General features: G+C 48.9%; 1 protein-coding gene across 8 annotated transcripts in view; it reads left to right on the top strand.

Annotated features, from left to right (window-relative positions):
- DYSF (dysferlin) overlaps window positions 1–15,558 on the top strand; it is a 195,657-nt gene that overhangs the window by 71,865 nt on the left and 108,234 nt on the right. For all 8 annotated transcript variants that reach the window (XM_079990669.1, XM_079990666.1, XM_079990664.1 and 5 more), the window contains 5 exons: window positions 1,610–1,776; window positions 3,164–3,278; window positions 4,028–4,133; window positions 5,164–5,306; window positions 11,148–11,321. In XM_079990669.1, the coding sequence (XP_079846795.1) occupies window positions 1,610–1,776; window positions 3,164–3,278; window positions 4,028–4,133; window positions 5,164–5,306; window positions 11,148–11,321 (705 nt within the window). The remainder of the gene's footprint in view (window positions 1–1,609; window positions 1,777–3,163; window positions 3,279–4,027; window positions 4,134–5,163; window positions 5,307–11,147; window positions 11,322–15,558) is intronic.

Genomic DNA, 15,558 nt, shown 5'->3' with positions numbered 1-15,558 from the left:
TCCTCCCCTGTTCCAACTACAGAGCAATACCAATGCCTAACCACCAATACCCAGAAAGTTGTGGCGATTTGCTACGAAGTAGGCGAAAACCAAGTGGCTGGTGCCAATTTGCCATGTTGAAAAATTCCTACCAGGCCCCTCAATGGCGACCAACCAAGGTCCATAGCAAGGTCAAGGAATGAAAACCTTAAAGGGCGGGAGGGTGGGGAAAGCAGGAACAGCTGGTGGGTAGCAAAAGTGGGAGATCCCCAGCCGCACCTGCCTTAAATAGGGCAGGCCACGCCCCCAGAGCCAGCCGATTGGCTGGCCAGGAGGTGACGTGGCCGGGGATTCCCCCAATCGCACGGGGGCTGAGCCGTGAAGCCCGCACCTCCACCTCCTCTGCAGGGTGGAAGTGGCTTTATAGTTTTATTATGTTTTTATATATGTTGAAAGCTGACTGGGCAACCCAGTCAGATGGGCAAGGTAATAATAATAATAATAATAATAATAATGATGATAATAAGGACTGGATGTCCCTATTTTCATTGGAGAAATGTTGGAGGGTCTGGAATCACAGCTGAGGAACCCTTGAGCGATAGCTGTCTGGCCTCTGCTTAAAAACTTCCAAGAAGGGGAGAGCCCACTCCCTTCCCTTTCCACTGTTGAATACTTCTTGTTACCACTGGTATGAAGGGCATTTGGTTTTTTTTGTTTTTACCTTTAAAAAACCTTTGCACCCAAAACTCATTTTTATTTGCACCTAATTAAAATGTCCTTCTGTTTGTGCATCCACGCGGCTTGTTTTCAAAGGAGATCTTTAGTCCCCTCTCCGCTTGTAGCCCTTCAGCTGAAATGGAGAATTACGCTTTTAGTCCTCAGGATTACAAGGGTGTCTTTGTATCCCTCGATAAGGGCAAGTCCATGTTTCCTTGACTTGTACCTTCAGACAGGCAAATGCATAAAATACATGGAATCACCCGGACGTGTTTTGGGGAAGATTGTTGCAGACACTTACCTGCATGTAAATCACAGGGAACTGAATGGGATGGCCCTAAACGGCCTCGGCTCAGTATGCCTGAAGGAGCGTCTCCACCCTCATCATTATGCCTGGACACTGAGGTCCAGCGCTGAGGGCCTTCTGGCAGTTCCCTACCTGCGAGAAGTGGGGTTACAGGGAACCAGGCAGAGGGCCTTCTCGGTAGTGGCGTCCGTCCTGTGGAATGCCCTCCCATCAGATGTCAAAGAGATAAACAACTACCTGACATTTATTATTATTATTATTATTATTATTATTATTATTATTATCCTTTCAGGAGTTTTTGAACAGTGAAACATACAAAAGTAAAGCTTTTTGGCCAGTGAAGCAAATGCATTCCTCTCCTATGATACACAGCATCTAAGGGCAACTCAATGACACAAAGGCACATTTTCTATCAGCTTAGACATCTTCCTCTTGCAATAACGCCAGTGTTTCACAGGGTTTCCTGTGTGTGTGTGTGTGTGTGTGTGTGTGTGTGTCAGGGATGTGTGTGTCAGGGTCTGTCCTCTTTGGGGATTGCCTCACCCTTTCCCTTGCTTCTTCTCCATTAAAACATTCCCCCTTTCTCCTTTCTCTTTCCCGTCTCAGTATGAAAACCAGACCAAGCTGGCCTTGGTGGGGAACTGGGGTACCACCGGCCTGACCTACCCCAAGTACTCAGATGTCACCGGGAAGATTAAGCTGCCAAAGGACAGCTTCAGACCCTCCACTGGCTGGGCCTGGGCTGGAGACTGGTTCGTCAGCCCTGAGAAGACGTGAGTACAAAGAATTGGGGTTGTCTAGTTGGAAGGGACGCAGGTGGCGCAGGTTGTCTAGTTGGAAGGGACGCAGGTGGCGCAGGGACGCAGGTGGCGCAGGGACGCAGGTGGCGCTGTGGGTTAAAGCCTCAGCACCTAGGGCTTGCCGATCGAAAGGTCGGCGGTTCGAATCCCTGCGGCGGGGTGCGCTCCCGCTGCTCGGTCCCAGCGCCTGCCAACCTAGCAGTTCGAAAGCACCTCTGGGTGCAAGTAGATAAATAGGGACCGCTTACCAGCGGGAAGGTAAACGGCGTTTCCGTGTGCGGCTCTGGCTCGCCAGAGCAGCGATGTCATGCTGGCCATGTGACCCGGAAGTGTCTCCGGACAGCGCTGGCCCCTGGCCTCTTAAGTGAGATGGGCGCACAACCCCAGAGTCTGTCAAGACTGGCCCGTACGGGCAGGGGTACCTTTACCTTTACCTTTTTAGTTGGAAGGGACCCCCGAGGCTCATCTAGTCCACCCCCCCACAATGCAGGAATCTCAGCTAATGCATCCCTGACAGATGGCTTAAAAATCTCCAAGGAAGGCGAGGCTGAATGAATTTTATTATTTCGGTCACAGACCAGTTCCAGCCCACATACAATATCAAGGAAGTCATAAAACACGATAGGGATACATTTGAATTTGCCATTAGGTATAACAGGGACAATACAGATATAGCAACAGTTAAATATATATATAAATTAAAACTTAGTCACTAACGTATAACCTAAAATTATCATTTAAAACCTTAATTGTTATGATAGCACAGCTTGTTCCCTAAGTTTTATGGCAAATGCACAGAATTTGGCTACCCTTAACGTGATCTCAGGATCCTTGTCCTCTACCAGGGATTTTAGACATTGAAGTTTGGATTCATCTGGAGATTTTTGCATAGCAGGGGTAATAAATACCAAGCGTTTATCCCCGTAGAAACGGCAGCGTAACAAGGCATGAGAGACAGTTTCTACCTCCATCAAGCTGCAGGGGCAGACTCGTTCCGCGTATGGTTTACCCTCAAATCTGCCCTAGCAAGGGAGACTGTTCCGTTGTCGAAGAGCTCTTAAAGTTCTTCTTGATGTTGAGTCGGAATCTCTTTTCTTGTTGTTTGAAGCCATGGGTTCGAGTCTTACGCTCCGGAGCAGGAGAAAACAAGCTTGTTCCCTCTTCTGCTCAATGGCCCTTGAGATACGATAGTTTAAGAATTATCAGCTGTTCGGCCCTCTGCTGCTCTTGCTTAGCGCCAGTGGAATTTTCCAATGGTACCCCGCTAGCAATACACATATGGAGCTATTTTTGGTGTCAATGCACAACGAAACAATGATACTTACCACTCCCCGCCGTCTCTCCATCCCACCCAACACAGGCTGCTGTACGATGTGGATGCTGGGCACATGAGCTTTGTGGAGGAAGTCTTCGAGAATCAAGTGCGCCTTCCGGGCGGTCAGTGGATCCACATGGCGGAGGCCTACACCGACGTGGTGAGAAACCCCCTCTTGGGATTCTTCCGTAGAAACTGGCTCCGTTGTGTGGGAATGTTCAGGGATGCAGGAGAGGATATATGGTTTTGATTATATCCTTTTCCAGCTTGTGCTAACAAGTTCACAATTTAGCAGAGTAACATTCCCTCTTTTAAACTTGCAGCGGATGCGTTTGCTCAGGCTCGCTAAAGGCTCTATAATAACTGTTCTGGTATTTTCCCCTTATTCCCTCATAAAAGATAAGACACGACACAGTCTTCTATAAAAGTATAAAAAGAGTTTACTCACACATCATTCTGTTCACAATAGGATCCCAGAAGGCAGACTTATCTCAGAAAAGTAACATATACCTAGAAACTATCTCATAAGAAGACAGTCCCTTTGTCCTCTCTTGTCTGGAGGCCAAGAGAGCATCTATGGCTAAGCAGATGTTGCTTCTTCGATGCATGTAGTCACACAGAGAGAGATGGCTGCTCTGCCCTGTGCTGTTGTCGTTACCTGCGAAGGTGAGGCCACGCCCACCTCTAGTCACATGCAGAGGAAGTCTGTTCCAGCCCAGAAGGAAACAGGAAGTTTACCTGCTGGCTGGAGAAACATTCCTCCCCATGTGTAAACATGTTCACTCTAGGAAAGTTGTACTTGACTGCTCCTGTGTTTCACATCCCACATGTTGGTTTAGGGGAGATTTCCACAATCGCCACCCTTTGGAAAAAGACTGGGTTTCACGGGCTCCCTCTCTTCTTTTCCAGAACGGGGAGAAAGTCCTGTCTAAGGATGAGATTGAATGTCCGTTGGGATGGAAATGGGAAGACGTGGAATGGGACACAGATCTCAACAGAGCAGTCGATGAGAGAGGTATTTTGGAGGGGGGGGATCCCTATTTCCTTTAAATGTCCTTTCTTCTGTCCTCCATGGCAATCGTCCCTTGGTGGGCAAAACCTCCTCTTGGACATTCAATCTTCCTGGGGTTTGGTTGTCCTCAAGTCAGCAGACTCATCTGGTGGGCTTTGGCCGGTGCAGATGTTCCAAGTGCAGTTCCACACGCTAAACCTTTTGAAATCTGACCGGTTGGATCCCTTTTTCCAAGATACTGCCCCTGTGTTTTCGCTCCATGGGATTGCCAAGTGCGAAACGGTCCCCTTTGCCCGCTTAAGAGGTCAGGTGTTCCTTCTGGCCACTTCCATGCCCCCATTTATGTCTTTTTTTAAATAAAAAATTTAAATGTTTACATTTTTTATTTAAGCATATTTACAAACAAACAAACAAACAAACAAACAAACAAGGTACACACATTAACCCCGAAAACCGAAGAGAGTAAAGGGAAAGGGTGAGAAAGAAAAAAGGATGACGTACCACACCCGTTTGACTCCCGTCCTCCAGCACTCGTCATCTTTGAGTCATTTAAGTTCTTATTTACATTGCATATCATTTATCGCTGTAATTACTTCTTTTATAGTACTGCTCTGGTATAACATCAAGTCACCTTACAAGCTTAGTCTAAACATATCAGCATGTTATCTTTACAGCAGTGTTTGTTCACATATTCTTCAAACCATAACCATTGCGCCCTTAATTTCTGGTGTGTTTGATATCTTATTACCGCAGTGAATTTTGCCAATTCTATAAACTCTGTTAGTTTAATTAACCAATCCTCTTTTGTAGGTATGTGATTTCCTTTCCAGTTGTTTGCAAGGAGTATTCTGGCTGCTGCGATTGCATATAGGAATAGTTTTCTCCTATCTTGTGGTACCTCCTTTCCAACTATGCTCAGCAAGAATTCTTGGGTTTCCCCCCTATAGATATTCTGGGCATCTTTTTTAATTCTTCAGGCATGCAGCTCCATTTTTTTTTCTTTTTTGAATCCCTTATCTGTCTTGTCTCCAAGGGTGGGAATACGGCTTGACCATCCCGCCAGACCACAGGCCGAAGTCCTGGGTGCCGGCAGAGAAAATGTACCACACGAACCGGCGCAGGAGATGGGTGAGGCTTCGCAGGAGGGACCTGGCGCAGAGAGAAGCTGTGAAGAAGGTACACCTTTTTTTGGGGGGGGGTGAGGTTGTGGGTGCAAGAAAAGGGAGAGCATGCCAAGCCAAGCGAACTGCCTCACCAGAGTGGTGCATGCTCTGGTTATCTCCCGCTTGGACTACTGCAATGCACTCTACGTGGGGCTACCTTTGAAGGTGACCCAGAAACTACAACTAATCCAGCATGTGGCAGCCAGACTTGGGGACTGGGAGCGGCTGCCGAGACCACATAACACCGGTCTTGAAAGACCTACATTGGCTCCCAGTACATTTCCGAGCACAATTCAAAGTGTTGGTGCTGACCTTGAAAGCCTTAAACAGCCTTGGCCCAGTATACCTGAAGGAGCATTTCCACCCCCATCATTCTGCCCGGACGCTGAGGTCCAGCGCTGAGGGCCTTCTGGCAGTTCCCTCACTGCAATAAATGAGGTTACAGGGAACCAGGCAGAGGGCCTTCTTGGTGGTGGCGCCCTCCATGTGGAATGCCCTCCCACCAGATGTCAAAGAGATAAACAACTACCTGACATTTAGAAGACATCTGAAGGCAGCCCTGTTTAGGAAAGTTTTTAATGGGTGACATTTTAATGTATTTTTAATCTTTGTTGGAAGCCGCCCAGAGTGGCTGGGGAAACCCAGCCAGATGGGTGGGGTACAAATCATAAATTATTATTATTATTATTATTATAGAATCATAGAATGGTAGAGTTGGAAGGGACCCCAAAGGCCATTTAGGCCAACCCCTTGCGATGCAGGAATCTCAACCAGATCACCCACGACAGGCGGCCACACAACCTCTGTTTAAAAAACCTCTCTTGGTTGCTGGACAACGTCAGCACTGACAGACAGCAAGCAATGGCTCTCAAGGATTTCATACAGAACATTCCCTTTCTTCTCTTCTCTTTTTTCTTTTTGGTAAATTTATTTTTTGGGGTTTTTCAAATTAAAATTTTCCAATAACATATCAACATACAATATACCGTATTTTTCGCTCTACGGGACACACTTTTTCCCCTCCAAAAATGAAGGGGAAATGTGTGTGCGTCCTATGGGGCGAATGCAGGCTTTCGCTGAAGCCTGGAGAGTGAGAGGGGTCGGTACGACCCCTCTCGCTCTCCAGGCTTCAGGCAGCTATCCGCAAGCCTTCGGAGCGCGGTGGGAGTTCCCGCCGGGCTCCAAAGGCTTGCGAATAGCAGCCAGTTTTGGGGGCTGGGGGCTGTGGTCGGGGGAAGCTCTGTCCCCAGCCCCTCAAGCTCCGGGAGCATCGGCAAGGTTGCGTGCAATCTTGCCACCGCTCCTAGCCCTGTTCTGGGGGCTAGGGGAAAAATAATCCCCCCCTTTATCCCCCCCCCCTAAAAACTAGGTGCGCCCTATGGTCCGGTGCGCCCTATGGAGCGAAAAATACGGTAAAAGAATCTCTGGACTTCCTTCCTCCCCTTTGTGGATCCTATTGTTAATCATTTCCTCCTGCATCTTTTATAATCAAGTCTTTTATTACTATTATTATTATTTTATTATTATTGTTTAGAAGACATCTGAAGGCAGCCCTGTTTAGGGAAGCTTTTAATGTTTAACAGACTACTGTATTTTAATACTTTGTTGGAAGCCACCCAGAGTGGCTGGGGAAACCCAGCCAGATGGGTGGGGTATAAATAATAAATTATAATTATTATTACATCTCCATTGCGTCCAAAGTTCACCATGAAATTACAAGTGACATTCCAATCCCACTAACGATTTTAACTGTTTACAATTTTTTTTAAGATAGATTATAAATTTCCCCATTCCTTATTAAAAATTTGGTCTTCCTGATTTCTGGTTCTTCTGGTCATATCTGCTTATTTTGGCATAATCCATCAACTTTCTCTGCCATTCTTGTCTGGCAGGGACCTTATCGTCTTTCCATCTCTGGGCTAATAGCAATCGTGCAGCCGTGGTCGCGTACATAAATAGACTTTACTGCTCCCTTGGGATTTTGGCACCTAAAATTCCTAAAAGGAAGGCTTCGGGGTTTTTTTAAAGAAAAAATTACCGTATTTTTCGCACCATAGGGCGCACCGGACCATAGGGTGCACCCAGTCAGTTTTTAGGGGGGGAAATCAAGAAAGAAAAAAAAATCCCCCCCAGCCCCAAAGAGCAGCGTACAGGCTGCGCACAACCTCTCCCTGCCGGAGGGGTTGCGCGCGGCTATGGCACAAGCCAAGGCAGCGAGCTTCCCCTTTAGCCCCATGCAGCCTCTCCTTGCCGGGAGACGCTGCACAGGGCTTTCCTGGCTTTCCTGGGAGGTGGGGGGATTCCCTCACCTCTTCCAAAAGCCCGCAAAACCACGCAACCCCTTTAAAGAGATCGCGGCTTCTCCTGGCTTCTCCGGGAAGTGGGGGAATTCACCCACCTCCCGCAAAACTGGCAGAAGCCGCGCAACTCCTTTAAAGAGATCGCGGCTTCTCCTGGCTTTTTTGGGAGGTGGGAGAAGGGACTGATGCGGCCAGTCAGTCCCTTCTCCCTCCTGGGGAAAAGCCCGCAAGAGCGCACGAAGCTTGTTTGCGGCTCTTGGGGGCTTTTCCCGCCTGCCTCCCCCCTGCATTCGCTCCATAGGACGCACACACATTTTCCCTTGCTTTTTAGGAGGGAAAAAGTGCGTCCTATGGTGCAAAAAATACGGTATTTTAAACATTTTTTTTAGTTCATTATATATCAGACAGGGGACATTCCCAGCCCTTCTTGGAGATGTCACTGGGATTCAAACCCAGGACTTTCTGTATGCAGAGCAGATACTCAAAGCCACTGAGCCAGGGCACTTTTTGCTGCAGCATCCAACCTTGGGTCTCCTGCTGTTGTTGAATTACAACCAGCGCTGCCATATATCCGGGTTTTCCCGAACATGTCCACTGCAGCAAAATGTCTGGGGTAACTCAGTATTATGGCAAGCAGGGCGGGTCCCCCCCCTTGATTTTCACTTTGGGAAATATGGCAACCCCTACTGACAACTCCCGACATCTCTAGTTAGCAGGACCAGCGGTCAGGGATGATGGGAGTTGTAGTCCAACGACATTTGGGGACCCAGAGTCGAGAAGGACTCTCTAGCACTGCCTGACTCCTAGGAGAAATAAAAGTATATATTAAAAAATTGGCCAGTAGCACCTTAGAGACCAAGTTTGTTCTGGGTCTAAGCTTTTGTGTGCATGCACACTTCTTCAGATACACTGAAACAGAAGTCACCAGACCCATATATATAGTGGGAGGGTGAGGTGGGGTTTTTATCAGGAGGGTAGTAGGAGATGGGTGGTTGAGTCAATGGGTATTCTTAATGGAGAAATCTGAGGGTTCCCTTGGAAAAAACCAAGGACACCAGCCAGGAAGACCAGAGCAAAACAGCAGCCAGTAGGCTTGGTCTTGATTGAAGACTGTCGCAACAGGACTCCCACCTGCCACCAGGTGAAACAGGATGGAAGCCTGGAACAAAAGAGCCCCCAAACCTTTATTAGCTGCTAATCCCCATGTTACACCCCCCCCAAACTACATCACTGTTACATCATAAAAGGGGAGGTCTGGTGGCAGTAATCTGAGCATCCTGGACCCTGCCCCATGGTTCCCCTTGCCCTCCACCAAACACCCATCAAGTGTAACAAAATGGATCTTTACATTTCCAAGTTCATCCCACCCTTTTGTCTTCATCTGGGTTTGTTATTTCTGGCATGGCTACCTGTCTGGCACTCAGGTATCAGGATACCAGGGATTATCACTCAGGCAGAGGGGCTGCTGAGGAGCTGAGCTCACATGTCTATATGAATTTCTGAAGTTTTCCCAGTGAGCCAGTACAGAGATCCATTGATCAGTGAATTCTTACATTTGGTATCATGCAGCAGAGGCCCTTTGAATAGATAGGAAGAAACTGTGATGAAGTGTTTTGTGGGGACAAGTCACAAAAGTCACAAAAGTGATTGTGCTGGTTTTGGCAGTGGGCTGCATGTGCATGATATCCGCTGGAGGGGCAACCCCCCCAACCTATACATAAATTCCTGCAAGAGTGTGGTAAACCTGTTGATGACTGTTAACGACTGCAATTAGTCCTACAGGAAAAAGCAAGGGACTTTTCCTAGGAGGTGAGGATTGGAGTTAGTTGGACTTTCTTCAGCTCTTCTCTAGGGGTCTCCCTTGCACAGCAAATCTACCAGTGCAGAGGGAAACCCCCAGAAGTTTTATTTGCTGCTTTTAAACCTTTAAATCGAAAGAGACCCATGATGATGGTGGGGAAGAGGGGCTAGGAAGATGCTGTGAGGGGGACCTAGGTGGAGACTCAGCCCTGTGGGATGCATTTTCCTGGTTCGGAGTACCTGGTTTTTTTTAAAATCTGAAAGGCCCTCATTCCATGAAAGACTCACAAAGGGCTTATCCGCAGTCACTTTTCCTCTGCCGTTTCCAGGCACACTAAGCACCCGAAAGCTGTGTCTCTGCGCTCTCTTGTTTTTAAGCTAGGGAGCTTTCCTCGCAAAAACTCACTCTTTAAAGTGGAATCGGAGCAAATGGCCGCGGAATACCCCATTTGTTGCTCTTCAGGTTGACAGAGCGGGTTTTTGCAGGGAGACCCCCAGGGCAAAAAGGAAAAACGGGGCGCTCGAGTACGCAGCTTTGAAACACAGAACTGCACCTGGACAAAAAGTCTCAGGCTGGGGCGCCAACTGGAATAAAATGGGGGGAGGGAGGGAAGGAGGTAAGCTCCGCCCCACATAATTGATCACAAGACGCAAAACACACACTATTTGAATGGCAAAAAAATTGGGAGGCACCAGTCCCCTAAAATGTTTTATGGTGGGGCAACGAAGGGACCTGGGACCCTAGGCATTCCACTCTCCCACCACCAATGGCAGGGTTTGTCTCTCCTATGTCAGTTGGCTGAAGAATGGGCTGACTCTGAGGACGTGCACAGACGTGCCGCTGCGGGTTGCGGATGCTGCGGGTTATGAACGTACATCCTGCACGGATCACATTCACAACCTGAGAGTCCACTGTATATCATTTCCCAGTGAGCTTTAACCTTACTACAAGACCACCACATATGATGATGATGATGATGATAATAATAATAATAATAATAATAATAATAATAATAATAAAAAATTTATATCCCACCCTCCTCAGCCGAAGCCGGGCTCAGAGCGGCTAACAACAGTAAAATGATACAACATTCTAAAATCATTTCATTATAAAAACAGTTCAAATCAGGTTAATGGCAACCATTGGGCTAGAGTTCTGTGAGGATTACAGAAGGAGGGGGTCAGACTGTGCCTTGGCCCAAGGCCTGGTGGAACAGCTCTGTCTTGCAGGCCCTGCGGAAAGATGTCAAGTCCCGCAGGGCCCTAGTCTCTTGTGACAGAGCGTTCCACCAGATCGGGGCCACGGCTGAAAAAGCCCTGGCTCTGGTTGAGGCCAGCCTAACCTCTCTGTGGCCTGGGACCTCCAAGATGTTTTTGTTTGAAGACTGTAAGGTCCTCCGTGGGACATACCAGGAGAGGCGGTCCCGTTGGTACAAGGGTCCTAGGCCGCATAGGGCTTTAAAGGTTAAAACCAGCACCTTAAATCAGATCCTGTACTCCACCGGGAGCCAGTGCAGCTGGTATAGGACCGGGTGAATGTGATCTTGCAGAGAGGACCCCGTAAGGAGTCTCGCCGCGGCATTCTGCACCCGCTGGAGTTTCTGGGTCAGTCTCAAGGGCAGCCCCATGTAGAGCGAGTTACAATAATCCAGTCTGGAGGTGACTGTCGCATGGACCACAGTGGCTAGGTCAGGGCGAAGAGAGGTAAGGAGCCAACACTTAGCTTAGAACCTTCTTTCCCCTTTTCCCCACAGTATAAACAGGAGGAGCTGGAAGGCGAAGGCTGGGAATACGCCTCGCTCTTTGGCTGGAAGTTCCACCTGAAGTACTGCAAGACCGACTCCTTCCGCCGCCGGCGCTGGAGACGTCGGATGGAGCCCCTCGAGCAAACGGGCGCCGCGGCCGTCTTTGCCCTGGAAGGGGCCCTGGTAGGTTCCCCATATTCTTCCTTTTAGGGTGGGGGACTCTGCGCTGCCTGTTCAGCTGTGAGTCGGCAGAATGGGGTCCGTGAGGAGCAGGGCTTGCACCACCACCACCAACTGCCACTGCGCCCTGACCCCAACCCCAACGGTGCACAACCCCCCGCTCCTGTCTCCAAAGTAAAGACCCTTGAGGGAATACCGTATTTTTCGCTCTATAAGACACACTTTGCCCCTCCTAAAAAGTAAGGGGAAATGTGTGTGCATCTTATGGAGTGAATGCAAGCAGGAGGCTCTGCTCAGCGCTCCCTTTAAAGAGCTGCGTGGAGCATGTGTGCGGCTCTTGGGGGCTTTTCCCCGAGGAGGGAGAAGGCCAGCCCTATAAGCCAGGACAGCAAGTGGGATCACTGCGTAGTGATCCCTCTTGCTGTCCTGGCCTCGCCACGCGCAGCCTCTCCCGGGCAGCGGGAACCTTCATCCCACTGAAGAGGCTTCGCGCGGCTATCCCAGAAGCCAGATCCCTCTTGCTCTTCTGGTTTCTGGGATTCAGAATAATTTTTTTCTTGTTTTCCTCCTCCAAAAACTAGGTGCGTCTTATGGTCTGGTGCGTCTTATAGAGTGAAAAATACGGTATGTGCTTGCAGGCCAGGAAGATGTTTTAGGCCTGTGAGGCTGTGGCTGTGCTCAGCTGCCTTCAGATGGGGGCTGACAATTGGTGCAACATTTGATGCTCTCTTTCTACTGGTCCACAATAGAAAGTGTCCTTTCATACTGCATCACGGTGTGGTACGCTGGTTTGACATCATCTGATAGGAAGTGCCTACAGAGGGTGGTGAATACAGCACAAGATATTATGGGCTGTCCCGTGAATCCGCTGGATGAAATAGCGGAAGAACGTAGAGAGCCAGCGTGGTGTAGTGGTTAAGAGCGGTAGTCTCGTAATCTGGTGAACCGGGTTCGATTCCCCGCTCCTCCACATGCAGCTGCTGGGTGACCTTGGGCCGGTCACACTTCTTTGAAGTCTCTCAGCCCCACTCACCTCACAGAGTGTTTGTTGTGGGGGAGGAAGGGAAAGGAGAATGTTAGCCGCTTTGAGACTCCTTAAAGGGAGTGAAAGGCTGGATATCAAATCCAAACTCTTCTTCTTCTTCTTCTGCCTCAGGAAAGTGAGGAAAATCCTCAGGGATGATTCACACCCTGGCTGGCTCTTTCTTGATCTCCTGCCCTGAAAGTGAAAGGGCCAATGTCCTAATTCTGTTATTCAGATCTACGGTGTGCCCCCATTTGGAACAGGGTGTGCTGCGTTCTGGTCACCTTGCCTCATAGAATCATAGAGTTGGAAGAGACCACAAGGGCCATCGAGTCCCTTGTTGAGGATCTTGTTGAGTTGGAAAAGCCTCACAAGCAGAAAGCCAAAATAAGAGGGACGTCCCATTCCATCATGAAAATTTTACTCTTTATACACCACCCAGCCTGACTGGGTTGCCCCAGCCACGCTGGGCAGCTACCAACATATAGAAAAAACATAATAAAACATTAACTTCCCTCTACAGGATTGCCTTCAGACGGCTCAGGGGTGGGATAACTCCATACCCTTCAACATATATCCAGCAAAAATAGGGACATCCTAAGGAAAAGTGGGACATTTCAGGATCAAATCTGGAGGGAGTGATGCTTCTGAATGGTGGTTGCTAGAAACTGCAGGAAGGGACAGTGTTACTGGGTTCAGATACTGCTTGCTGGTCTCCCAAAATGGGCCTCTGATTGGCCTGTTTTGGTGGACCTTGGGGTCTCAAACTTCAGAGATGCCCCGTGCGATGTTAAAATTTGGTGCCGCCCCCTCACCTTTCATTCTGCTTCAACCAGAGGCAGGGCCTTTTCAACACTGGCCCCGACTTGGTGGAACGCTCTGTCTCATGAGACCAGGGCCCTGCGGGATTTGATTTCTTTCCGCAGGGCCTGTAAGACAGAGTTGTTCTGCCTGGCCTTTGGCTTGGAATCCACTTGATCCCCTCCCCCTCTTTCCTTTTTCCTTTCTCCTTCTGTGATGGAACTCCTACTTGGGGACTTCCCTGGCTTTTTTCTGGCCCACGTAGGACCAGTCTGGATAGTTGGCCTTGGTGAAGACTTGACGTTTTTATCCCCCCAAAAGTTTTTGATTTGAGTTTCCACTGAAAGGAGGCTACATTTTTATGTTTAAATGTTTTAATGTTGTATTTTAATCTTGTTTTTTAAGTTGTATTTCGATCAATTGTTTTATATCAGGTGTTAGCCACCCTGAGCCTAGTCTTGGCTGGGGAGGGCGGGGTATAAAAAAAATATTATTATTATTATGGCACCCCCGATGCTCTGTGTCCCGTGCAACCAAACCTCTCACTCCCCCCCCCCATCCTCCTTCTGGCTGGACCAGATGGCCCCCCTCTGGCCTGATCCAGCAGACTCTTCTGAGGTCTTCTGGCATTAACCTCTGGCAGACCACTGGGCTGACCTGGCCCCCTCCAACTAGCTCAAACTACAACTCCCACCAGCGCCGCCTAGGAATCGTAGCGCCGCACAATCTGACTGTAGTGGTTTGGCCCGGGCTCTGCTGGGCTGCACCTTGGCTTCGGCCCACGAGGTGCCGGGTTCGAGGCCTGTGTCCTTCTGCAGCTGTCCCCACTTGCGATGACCTCATCCCAGGGAGTCACAGACACCTGTCCAGGGCTGTTTTCCTAGCTGCTTTAAATACTGCCGAAATCAAGGCCGCTGTTCGCCTGCCTGGCTGGAAGCCTTGCTGTCAACCTCTCCCCAAAAGCTGCCCCTCACCGGCTCCCCCTTCCCACATTTATTTTCTTAACTAATATGCTGGCTTTCTTAAGACATTGGATTTCATAATCTCTTGGCTTTTCAAGGAGCTAATGGGAACCAAAGAACTCCCAGCACAAAGACGCTATTATATTTCCCCCTCCCTCTGCCCTAGGATTTTCCTTATTTTTTGCTACATTTCGTCCTTTCCTTCTTTCTTGACATTTGGAGTACGTTTTAAACAAGTTAATATATAAAATGTAGTCATGTGGTTTTTTTTTTTTTAAGGGTGTTTTTTTCCTCCTTTTTCCCCTCTTTGGTATATTCTTATTCGCCTTGAGAACTGGCCAAGTTTCCTTTGCCATATAACTGTGACTGCACACAAAATGTGGTTCTGAAGGAGGTGGGCTTCATGGCCTCTGCCTGCCCCACAAGATGCCCTCTGGGAAGTCTAATCTGGTGCAGAGATTTCCGTTCTTCTTGCTCTACTTCTTGCCCCTTCTCTTCCTCTTAAGAAGACCCCTGCAGGATCAGGCCAGGGGCCCATCCAGCTCAGGCTCCTGTTCTCACGTTGGCCATGCAGATACAGCAATGGGAAACCGCAAGCAGGAGGACAAGAACACTCTCCGACTCCGTGGAAAACCCAGGTCCCATTTGCTCCAATTCAGTGATGAATAGCGGGTTTTCCCGGGAAAGCAGAGGGGCAAACAAACAAACAAGCAAGGCAACCCAAAACCCACTCAGACAGAGACCTCGAAAGCACTGACCTGTGCCTTGAAAATGTGGCACAAATGGATGAGCCCAGACTCGTCTTTTCTCTAAACTAAAAGCTCCCCAACACTGCAATCTTCTCTCACAGGGTAGCACACCCTCAAAGATTCCCTGTTTTCCAGGGACACCCCTGATTTAGAGAAGCTGTCTCGGTTTCTGCTTTGATGTCCCACTTTTCCTTAAAGGTAAAGGGACCCCTGACCATTAGGTCCAGTCGTGGCCAACTCTGGAGTTTTGGCGCTCGTCTCGCTTTATTGGCCGAGGGAGCCTGCGTACAGCTTCCGGGTCATGTGGCCAGCAGGACTAAGCCGCTTCTGGCGAACCAGAGCAGCGCATGGAAACACCGTTTACCTTCCTACCAGAGCGGAACCTATTTATCTACTTGCACTTTGATGTTCTTTCAAACTGCTAGGTTGGCAGGAGCAGGGACCGAGTGACAGGAGCTCACCCCATTACGGGGATTTGAACTGCCGACCTTCCGATTGGCAAGTCCTAGGCTCTGTGGTTTAACCCACAGCGCCACCAGCATCCCAACTTTTCCTTAGGACATCCATATTTTCATTGGGGAAATGTTGGGGGGGGGCATGGCATTACCTGACCTGTAATCTGAAGGCAATCCTGCAGAGGGAAGTTATATTTTTATACACAGTTGTAGCTTGGAAGTTGAACAGAATCCGTTCCAGAAGTCTGT

Source organism: Podarcis cretensis, assembly GCF_951804945.1.
Source record: "Podarcis cretensis genome assembly, chromosome: 9".
NCBI lineage: Eukaryota > Metazoa > Chordata > Lepidosauria > Squamata > Lacertidae > Podarcis > Podarcis cretensis.
This window is presented reverse-complemented; position numbering and strand designations above follow the sequence as displayed.